The sequence below is a fragment of the Medicago sativa genome, chromosome 4, assembly GCF_051527215.1.
Source record: "Medicago sativa cultivar Bolivia chromosome 4, Bolivia_mono, whole genome shotgun sequence".
Taxonomy (NCBI): Eukaryota; Viridiplantae; Streptophyta; class Magnoliopsida; order Fabales; family Fabaceae; genus Medicago; species Medicago sativa.
The window spans coordinates 13882244-13893544 of record NC_140752.1 but is presented as its reverse complement, the minus strand read 5'-3'; the positions used below and the strand labels follow the sequence as shown (position 1 = coordinate 13893544).

The 11301-nt window shown below is 32.9% G+C and overlaps 1 protein-coding gene across 1 annotated transcript; it reads right to left on the bottom strand.

Annotated features, from left to right (window-relative positions):
* Positions 1-367: 367 nt before the first annotated feature.
* On the bottom strand, positions 368-3886 carry LOC146926512 (receptor-like protein 6). Its single transcript, XM_085758833.1, has one exon. It carries the CDS (start codon positions 3857-3859, stop codon positions 497-499), a length of 3363 nt encoding a protein of 1120 aa, XP_085614959.1. The 5' UTR covers positions 3860-3886; the 3' UTR covers positions 368-496.
* Positions 3887-11301: the final 7415 nt, after the last annotated feature.

Below are 11301 nucleotides of genomic sequence, written 5' to 3'. Positions count from 1 at the left end.
TACAAATATTGTTTGCACTTACCTTTATTTTAGCTTTTATGCCACGAAGTATAGTCTTAGTATAATAATGTTTGATGAAAATCCTGACTGAACATATAACCTTTTTTTATCATTACAGTTTACAACATCAGCGTATAAATTCTTACTCTTTGATTTCTCAATTCTTGGTTGCCGCTTATGTAGCACTGACACTTCAAATCAAAGGCGCGACCCGTGTCCGACACATATTGAAGTCGGATGCCGACACGACACTGACACATGTAGTAACACTAAATAAAATCTATTTTTTCAATTTTTTATCAGTATCTACATGTATGTTTTAGTGTCATATCATGTGATCGTGTCAGTGCTTCATAGATTGCCACAATTTGAATGATTTTGTGTGTTTATATACAATATACAATACAAATACATGTATGCATTCAGAGGAAAAGAATAATGACAAGGAAAAAAAAAAGCAAAAATAGAATATCAAATTTTCATCTTTTGCATGTGACTAATAAGAATATGAATCTGAATAATCTGTTGAATTTGAACCTGGTGATGAGTGAAAGCATGTGCAATTGGGATCATGAATGACCTTTTTCTTATTGTTGTCAAATTTGGAACAAAACACACAATACAATCTTGGATAACTCCAATAATCTTCTTCTTCATTGTATTCACTGTCATCTGTCATATTTGGGTCCTCTTTTGTGTCATCTTCTTCATCATCATCAATTGGAGTATAAACCAATCCAAATAATGGAAGAATTGCCATGAGAATTTTGTCTATGATGCCATTGCTCCATTTCTTGCCTCTCTCCCAAAACATTAATGGTGCGAAAACCACTCCAGCTCCAACTCCGAAACCAATTCCAGTGGATACATACTGCCAATCAAATCTCATGACAGATTCGGCTGTCGGTCCACTTTTATTGCTGCCGTTGTTTGTTGGCAAAGGAGGGCCATATAGTTTTTCATTACCAATGAAGGAAGATTCTGAAAATGATTGAATTTGTGTACCTGTTGGGATTTTTCCTGAGAGATGATTAAAAGAGAGGTTCAAGAATGATAAGAAAGAAAGAGTTGAAATCGCTATGGGAATTTCTCCTTCCAGTGAATTGTTTGATAGATCTAAGGACTCAAGCTGCTTCAGATTTCCAATGGAGGATGGAATTTGGCCAGAAAGTGCATTGTTTGACAAGTTGAGTACATAGAGTGCTTTAAAGTCGAATAACTGTTTTGGTATTTCGCCTTCAAAATGGTTGAATGAGAGGTCGATGGCTGTGAAGACCGTTAAAATTTTAACGTACTCCATCTGTTGACCTTTGCTTGTAACTGTCACTGAATCCTGATAATATATATGGCCAAATTGGAGAACTTCAAATTGGACGTGTTTTACCTTAGAATCAGCTTGATTTTCATCAGACCTCATTGCTTCCCATGTTGTGAAGCATTTTCCGGGTAGTTTTCCACTGAAGTTGTTGAAGGCTAGATCAACAATCTGAAGCGTGGGCCAAGTTCCATGGGTTTTTGGACATCCGATGCGACCATAGAATTTGTTATTGCGCAAGACTATGACACGGATTGTGGATATGTTCTTCAACAAACATGGAAATATGTCAATGATGTTGTTTTGTGCAAGATCTAACACTTCTAATGCTGAGCAATTCACAAGTGATTTTGGAATCTTTCCAACTAAGTTATTCTTTTGGAGATCAAGAGTTCTTAGAACACAAGAAGGTGGGAACACATCTGGAATATTACCAATGAGATTGTTCATCTTCAGATTTAATACCACAAGGGTTTGAGTCATTTTCATTAGACACAAGGGAATTGTTCCAGAAATTCTGTTAATGGAAATATCAAGCACTTGAAGATTTGAAGCATTGCAGAGGGAATGAGGGATATTACCTTGTAAAGTATTATTTGAGAGTGAGAGAAAAGTTGTGAAAGTCAGGTAGTTACCGATATCTTGTGGGATAATAGAATCAAATTTGTTCATCGAGTAATCCAAATAAGAAGCATATTTAGGAAAAACAGGAATTGGACCTTTCAATTGGTTGTTATGAAGGTCAAGGGCTATCAAGTTGGAAGTGAGGTTTAGCAAAGGTCCTTCCAAATCAGTGAGCATATTGTGAGAAACATTAAGGCTTTGAAGATTTTGTAGCTTCCAAATCCATTTTGGCACTTTTCCTTGAATTTGATTATTTGAAAGGTCTAGAATGGTTAATTTGGATTTGTTTCTCAAGAAACTAGGGAAAGCTTTCAGGTTGCATGATGCCAAATTTAGATTGCTAATATTGAGAAAGGAAGTATGATCAGAATTTTCAACATTCACATTGATTGATATGTTGTTGTATGAAAGGTCTAGTGCAGTTAAATTTCTTAGCTCCAAAAGCTCATCTAACTGCAGCAATCCATTCAACCTGTTAGAGGAAAGATCGAGGACAGAAAGTGAACGGAGCTGGAAGATAGATGTTGGAAAAGACCCTGATAGATTATTGCTACTTAAATCAAAGGTGTTAACTTTAGAGGAAGACACATTTATCAATTCGTCAAATTTACTAAACTGGTTGGATGAAAGCTGAACCTTCTGTAGTAATGCCAGTGCAAAAAGGGATGAAGGAATGTTCCCATCGATAAAATTACCACGCAAGTCAATACTGACAAGATTATGCAGTCCTTCAAAATGGGAAGAAGGAATTGCACCACTTAAGAAATTATGAGAAAGGTCTAGGTGGGTAAGGTTTTTGACCAGGCCAAATGATGGCATTGGACCTGTGAAGCTGTTAGATGACAAATCCATGTATCTAAGTTTTGTGAGGTTTGACAGTGAATTGGGAAGTGTTCCATTGAATTTACTGTTAGAAAGATCCAATTCAGATAAGTGCCTCATGTTACCAATGGTATATGGAAATGCTCCAGAGAAGTTTGTCATACTTACCCTTAAGGTCTGGAGAGATCCACTAGATGGAAATTCCGGAAATGAACCGTGGAGGTTGCTGTTAAACGTTAAGTCAATAAATGACAATGTTCCTAGTTGGAAGATTTTCTGCGGAAATGTACCAGTCAATCCACAAGATTCAAGACTAAGGGTAGTCAAATTTCTGAAATTGGAAAATGTTTCAGGCACTGGGGAAGAAAAATTGTTTTCATCGAGAATAATGATCGATAGATTCTCTAGTCTTGACAGAGATGAATCAAGGGGTCCTGTTAAATTGCAGGTAGACATGGTCAGTTCTTCTAGACCATGTAACGGCAACAAAGCATTGCTCCATTCATGCCCTTTGGCTGTTATAATGACACCATCCAGATACAACTGCCTGATACTGGTGAGATTTCGGACAAGGCTTTGAAGATTTGGGTTCTCAAGTTTCAGCCCTTGTCCTATTAAATAGCTAAGAGAAGAGATATCAAGAGTTACCAACCTAGTAAGATGAGAAATCTCTATAGGAATCTGCCCCACAAAGTTAGCATATGACAAATTCAGATAACTCAACATCACCAATTTGTTGAATCCTGATGGAATAACAGAATTGAAATTGTTAGAAGCCAAGTTCAATTTCTGAAGACTAAAAAGACTACTTCTATTATCAAATCCACCAGAAATTGACTCTCCACTCAGATCAAGACCAATAACAAATCCCTTATTGTCACAATTTATACCATTCCAATCACAACAATCAATGCTTGAATTCCACAATTTGAGTTTGTTAGAATTTTCTAGCCTGAAAGTGAGATTGTTCTTTAATTGGAGTAGCAATGACTGTTGATCTTTAAGACATTTGGCTGAGGCAATGGTGATTTGGAAAGTTATATAAATGCAGTAGTAGCAGATAAGGAAGGAAAACAATGAAAGTAAGGTAATTCTCATTGTTGTTTACTCTTAGTGACAACCACAACTAAAATGGTTGTGTTATAAAGACACAGATACATGTAATCTTCACTGTGTTTTCCAGTGTGAAATGGGTCAATAGTTTTAAGGGAAATTTCGTTGAAAATGATCTCTAAGTTTTTGAAAAATCAACTGAACTGAGCATTACATAGTTTCAAAGTAAACCTTATCATAAAGTCAAATAAGTCTGATTGGAACTTGTGGGGTATTATGGGGTCCATTGGGTAAAAAATCATAGTTTAAGCTTGACCTATAAATTTGCTTAACATTATCAAAAGAAAATGCATAAAAAACACATTGATATTTATTATTTCTAATAGACACTACATGTCTTTCAATTTCTTATTTCCTAATTCAATTTTGACATGTTGCAGTTAAATAACTTATATGGTCATGAAGTGGGTTTTACAATGTGATCATTTAAGTTAATAAATTTTAAGTTATTGGTCCATTGACCAACAAATACACAAATAAACAGATACAAGGAGGAGGAATGTAGTGACCAATCGACAAGGCTATGTAACAACGAGGAAGTAACATCCTGTTATGGACAACTTTTTGGTTGTTTATAAATGATTTTGGTTGTTCATAAATGAGAGATAATATTCTAAAAGAGAGAATAAAACTATAACTCACTAATCTAACAAACTAATTCTTCATTCATTCATTTGATAATCATTACAATGATCAATCACTTATTTATAACCTTGATATTCTAATGACTCATCACAAAGGATCTCTCTGGATCCTTCTAAAAAGCATGACTCATCACCTAATATAACTTGGACTTATACTATTCTAATGGGCCTATCATGGATCATTACACATCCACCATACGAAACTGATACAAATAACTACGCGAGTGCATTACCTATCATGGATCATTACCTATCATGGACTTATACTATTCTAATGGGGTAATTCAAAGGTAAGACAGTTGTTGTAGTTGGAAGGTGCATTCCCGAATGTAATGTAATGTAATTATAGGACATATTTATGAACATATATAGTTGACGTACATGTTATTTATGTAATGTAACATAACCTTTATTCGAATTTATTCAATACGCAATTTTTATTCAAATTCACGCTGAATTTATTCAAATTCATTTATTTAGTTTATTCGAATTTATTAATTCAATACGCAATCGTAAAATAAATGCAACAATTAACAAAAATAAAGAAACTAAAATATCATTTTAATAATATAATTCTTATTACATTTACAATGAGGTAAAACTAAATCTGCAAAAAAATGAAAACCACCAGAAAACCGATCTCCCTGGCGTAAAACTAAAAGTAAACTACCAAAAAACCGACCTTCCTGGGGTAAAACTAAATCTGCACATTTAGTTTTACCCAATATGGTTCTTTTCCCAAGAAAGCTGCTCACTACTTATCTTTTCCCCAGCATTCCCACTACTTATCATTCTTTCTCTTTTTACACCAAAATAAAGAAGGAAAAAAAAGAAGGAAAGGAAGAAGATTCATAGGGGGGGAGACTAAGGAGGAGAGTGAGAATGGGCGATGGTGTGAGGAAATGGGGAAGTTTAGAGGTGTATTTATAGGGGGAGATTGTAACATAGGTTATATCTACCATGAATAGGGTCAAAAAACGTGTAAAAACTTAACAAAAACGTGTAAAATAAATTAAAATGCATTGAACAAAGTAAAAAAAAAGTGTTTTCTTGAGCCCATGATTAACACTAGCGTGAGTTAACTCACGCCAAGGATTAACACTAGCGTGAGTTAACTCACGCCCAGGTCGAGAACACGTTTTTTGGACTTTGGTCGGTTTTACACGTTTTTTTTTTTGACTTTTTTTGACTGCATTTAGTGCATATAAAACCTATGCACCAAATAATTTTCAATTAGGCCTTTTTTTTTTGGTTGCATTTGAGGCCTTTATTCTAAATTATTTTATTAACTTTATTCTAAATTATTTTATTAACTTTATTCTATATTATTTTGTTTACATTTATCTAAATTATTTTGCTTACATTAATCTAAATTATTTTATTTACTATATTCTAAATTATTTTATTAACTTTATTCTAAATTATTTTATTTACTTTATTCTATATTATTTTGTTTACATTAATCTAAATTATTTTATTTACTATATTCAAATTTATTTATGCACTTAAAATAAATATTGATTCGATATTATTCATACAATACAATATTGATTCGATATTTTATTTACAACATTAGAAAATAAAAGCAAATATAAAATAAAAAGGAATGAACAAAATTGAGGCATATAATAATATCTCATTTTATTAATAATTCATACAATACAACAATTCATACAATAATTTATTCAAATTCACTACTTATTTTCTCCTTCTTGGGGTAAAAAGTGAGCAACCTTCTTGGGGTAAAATAGTGAGCAGCCTTCTTGGGGAAAATACATCATCAACCCTTGGGCTAAATTTAAATCTGGTTTTTTTTTTACCCCAAGAAATTCTTTTTACCCACGGTAAAAGTTTCTGGGGTTAAAAAAAGTAGATTTAAATTTATCCCAAGGGTCGATCACTTCCCCAAGTCGGCTACTCACTATTTTACCCCGAAGAAGTTTGATCACTTTTGCCCCCCAAAGAGAATATTGAAAAAAAAAAGAAGAGAAACAGAGGGAGAGAGTGAGGAGGGGGAGAAAGTGATATGGTGTGAGGAATTAGGGAAGCATGGGTGGTATTTATAGGTGAGAATGGTAGTATAGATTGTAAACACCATTAATGTGGTCAAAAAGCGTGTAAAATTTGGTAAAAAAACGTGTGGATTGAATGTTGAAAAACTGACCACAGACCAAAAAACGTTTGTTCTTCAGTTCTGGCCACCGGCCAACTAGCGTGAGTTAACTCGCGCGATGACTCAGTGGTGCGTGACTTAAGTCATGCTGAGCTAACACTAGCGCATGTTAAGTCACACAACGTGACTTAACATAAGTACAGAATACACTAGCGCATTTAAAGTCACGTAGGGGCATTTTGGACTTTTACTTTGGGAGTGAGCAAAACCGTTTGGGTAAAGAGTAGGATTTTAACTACGGGTGGGAAAATGGGCCAAACCTGTCAGATCAGTTCGTTTAACCCACTATTTTTTGCAGGCTGAGTCGATGTTTTGGACTTATTTCCTTTAGTTGGCTCGTCGCGCTTAACTCGTTGAAAAAGTGGGACAGACACGAGGCGTGGAAGGCTGGTCCGCTTAACTCGTTTTTCTTTCTTTTTTTTTTTTTAGGCAAAATAAATTATCAACTTTTTTTTGGTCAAATTAATCACACACAAAAAAAAAAAAAAACTATCAACTATAATTGTCAAAATAAATTATCAACTTTTTTTTAGGCAAAATAAATTTTCAACTATCAAATCAGTTTAATTTTTACCAAACGAGTACACAAGGAATTAGAATCATGTGTTTCCATGCATCACCAGCTTAACTTTAACCTATTGCCATTAAATGTTAAAACAAATTTTGATATTTACACCACATAACTTTTACAAGAACTTTTTTTTTTTTTTTTTTACAGGATCGAGCTTTTACCAGAAACTTGTAAATTTATATCCCTTACCATTAAAACACAAATTGGGAACCAAATACAACATCAAAGTATACACATCTGCAATTTGTTGATTTGATATGTAATTTTTGCTTATGACAGTGTGTCCAAATTTGATAAGACAATCATTGGTCGGACTTCACAAACCTATAGCCGAACTCTAAATTACCAAGATCTATTTCAAATGAATAGACGGCTGAGACCAAAAAAAATATCTTACACTTTTTTATAAGGAATTGAACAGTCTAAAGTGATACTACTCTTCAAACGGAAAAAATGATACATGTTCAGTTCTAGTCCAATGATTATAACGATCATTTTCTTTTAATCAGAATACTCTAAAGTCGGAATGAAAAACTTGGAAGTCATCCCTATCACATTGTAGGGTCATTGTTTTGATTTTGTGTGATCCAAATTGTGAAGGGAGTAAAGCGACAAAAGGATTCTACAAAGTCAAGCTATAATTAAATGATATGGTTTGCTTTGAATGCTTTCAATGCATTATGGGTCTTGTTAAACTAAACTTCTAATTTGGTTTCTCTGACCAATTCCACTCTACCATCTTTTTCCTATTCCTTGCAAAAGTCATGGTTAACAAATCATGGTTACAAGTTATCAGAATGTTAATTTTGGTACATTACTTAGTTCATTTCCATGATTGATAGTTTAAATTCCATTTTTCGTAGTTAGGATAACCTTTTCTATGAGAATTTAAAGCAAAATCATTCTACAAATGCAATAAACTGCAACTCTTACAATGCATTAAACATGTTTTATTTTTATTTTTAAAGAAATATGCTTATAGCATCTCATTAGATTTTGTTTGAATAGGTTAAATGAGAATTATAGAGACCAATTGAATTTCCTTCATTTCTATTATTATGTTGTTTGGATAGAATAATTACATCATTCATTTTAAAAAAATTAGGGACAACAATTTCTTAGATACTACTTTATAGTGGCCAATTTGAAAAATATATAAGATCAACTTGCAATATTCAAAAAATAAAAACGTGACTAAATGTGTAAATTTTTGAAGCATATAAGTGACAGCAAAATAATTGATGAAAGGAATGAAATCAAAGAATGCTTAGAATTATGAATGTGTTTAGTATGAATTTCTCGAAGATTTTCTTCTCTCTATTTCCTAAATCTAACATATAGAACCTTTAACGTCAACAAATATCGAACCTCGTAAGAAATGAGATACAGAGAGAATAATTAATATTGCAAAACATAAGAAATAAATCTACGGAGAGCTGGTTGTAATGGATTAAATGAGACGTTATTAGTATTGGTTTAGTAATTCATTTTAGTTAGAATTAGTCTTATCTTTTAGTTTGTTTAGAAACTTGCACTTGAAGTAACTAACTCAAGTTGCTTGCATGTGAAGTAATAAGGTTGTTAGGAGTTTGTTTCAGTTTTTGTTACATCACTTGATGTATAAATACTTCATAGCTATTGTAAATATAGTGAGTTCATTCAATCAATAACATTCACAAGTTTTAATCTCAACTCTCTCTCTCTTTCAAAGCAAGAAACCCTAAAACCCTAATCCCAATTCTCTTCAATTTGTACACAGTTTTGTGATTGTTTTCGTTCAATCTTTACACATTGTTCCATCAATTGGATGGTGCATTAGACTCCCATAATAAAGATGGTATACGTTAGACAATTTAGGTATATAAATGAATAAGTAATTCATTTCAAATTAATATAAATTAAATTATAGCTTTAAAAGATTGTGATCGTATGGATACGATATCCTTCCTAAATTCTGGTCTATGCATGAAAATGGTTTGCAACTTCATAAAGATTTTGGATGGCTGTGCTTCACCAACAAATTTATTTTTTTATTCTCGCTTATTGAAATTTTTTGTTGAATTAGAGAATTCGTGATTCCAATTTCCTACCATGGTCTAATACAATGAACTCGAAATGAACTTTCCTATCATTTAACTGGTGACAGACAACATAACATGGTTGTACAAAAAAATTCAATGTTGTCTTTCCCTTTTTAAGGTAACATTTTTCTCATCCACAATGGACGACCCAAAAAGACTATGCTTAATATGGAAAGTGGACAGCTTTAATGCATCATGATGAATTCTTGTTCATTGAAATCAAGACTTGGAAGTCAGCGTTAATATCATGAAATTTCCACGAAACTTTTGGCATGTTCCACAGTGCAGAACACATGACATATTGTGTATGTATGCATGTTTCTGAAACTTTATAAAACAAACCATTTGTGCCGTTTTTGTCACTCAGAGTAATTAAACAACAATGAGATCAATTACATTACTTACATTGTTTTCCTTCCTTCTCTGCTACAACTGCATTTTTTTCACTTTCCAAACCTCTCTTGCCTCTGCCAAATGTCTTGAGGATCAACAATCATTGTTGCTCCATTTAAAAAACAATTTCACACTGGAATATTCATCCAAACTAATATTGTGGGATCAAAGCATTGCTTGTTGCAATTGGAGTGATGTAACTTGTGACAGTAAAGGACATGTTATTGGCTGCGATCTAAGTGGATTTAACAACTCAAGTAGTCTCTTCAATTTCCAACGTCTCCAAAAACTGAATATGGATTATAACAATTTCAATTCTCTGATTCCATCAGGATTAAGCAAATTGGAGAAGTTACTTATCTGAATTTGTCATATGCTGGATTTCAGGGGGAAAAAAGAAAAAAAGAAACTAGTATATAATTAAAATAAATTTCTAAGGGTATAAGAAGCATACATATTGAATAAGTATAACTCAAGATATTGTCTTTAACACGGCACATAGCACAAAGAGAATTCAAAAGAAGGACAAAGTCACTCACGACACCATACCAAAACTGACTATAGTCAAACAGAACACCTTAATATTACAATAAACTCAATAATCATCATTTAAGTTCAACCATGGAATTTATCTATTGGAAGATTTGCTAGGCCCAATAAGAATAAATAAAAAAAAAAATCGGGGTTTTGTAATTTGTATTATCCCTACTTGAGTTCTAATCCAAACTCTTCCAAATCATGTATTTTCCTACCTTGCCTTCAACCAACTCTATTACTCAACCACGGTGATTCCAAAAATGTGAATCTTTCCTTTAAAAACCCTATCTAGCTCAATGTACGTGTGAAGAGTTTAATACTTAGTAGAAAAATGAAACATGGAATCTCGTTCTTCGTTCTCGAATCAAGACTGGTAATGTTTGCAAATGGGTGGTTCACATTGAGAAAATCATGCTGGCTACATCAACAATTACTATGTTGGAGTTGTTACTGAAGGGTTTTAACCACAAGGGTTTGATTTCAACGATACTCTCTCTCGGGTCATTAAACAACTCACTATAAGGGTTATTCTTACTTTATATCTCACTCACAAGTGTGATAAGCATTTGGAAGTTTCTCCTTCATCATTTTCATCTTTGTACTAGTTACTCCACTCATGGGTAATTAATTATCTCTTCGTGTGGGGAGTATGTTTAGTTAGCTAGGATTTCAATCTAAAACAAACTTTTAATTAAGAAAGTACGAGACATCGACATTTTATCCAAGTGATCTAAATTAAATCATTTGTAGTTTATAATTACTACATAATGTTATGTGTACAATCACAGACACTGTTTGATTATATTTCCTCGAATCAATTAACGATTCTGGCTACATTGGAAGTTAAATACTCCCTCTGGTCCTTATTATAAGAAATAATTGACTTTTTTGGTTCATAGAATAATTAATATAATGTATCTTGTTATAAATATAGACTAGATACATCACTTACACAATGAACCTAAAAAGTCAACTTTTTCTTATAATAAGGACCGGAGGGAGTATAATAATTGACCGGAGGGAGTAAT

What these genes read in the sequence shown, in the direction of transcription:
- LOC146926512 (XM_085758833.1), bottom strand. Translation starts at nt 3,859, where the DNA reads ATGAGAATTACCTTACTTTCATTGTTTTCCTTCCTTATCTGCTACTAC.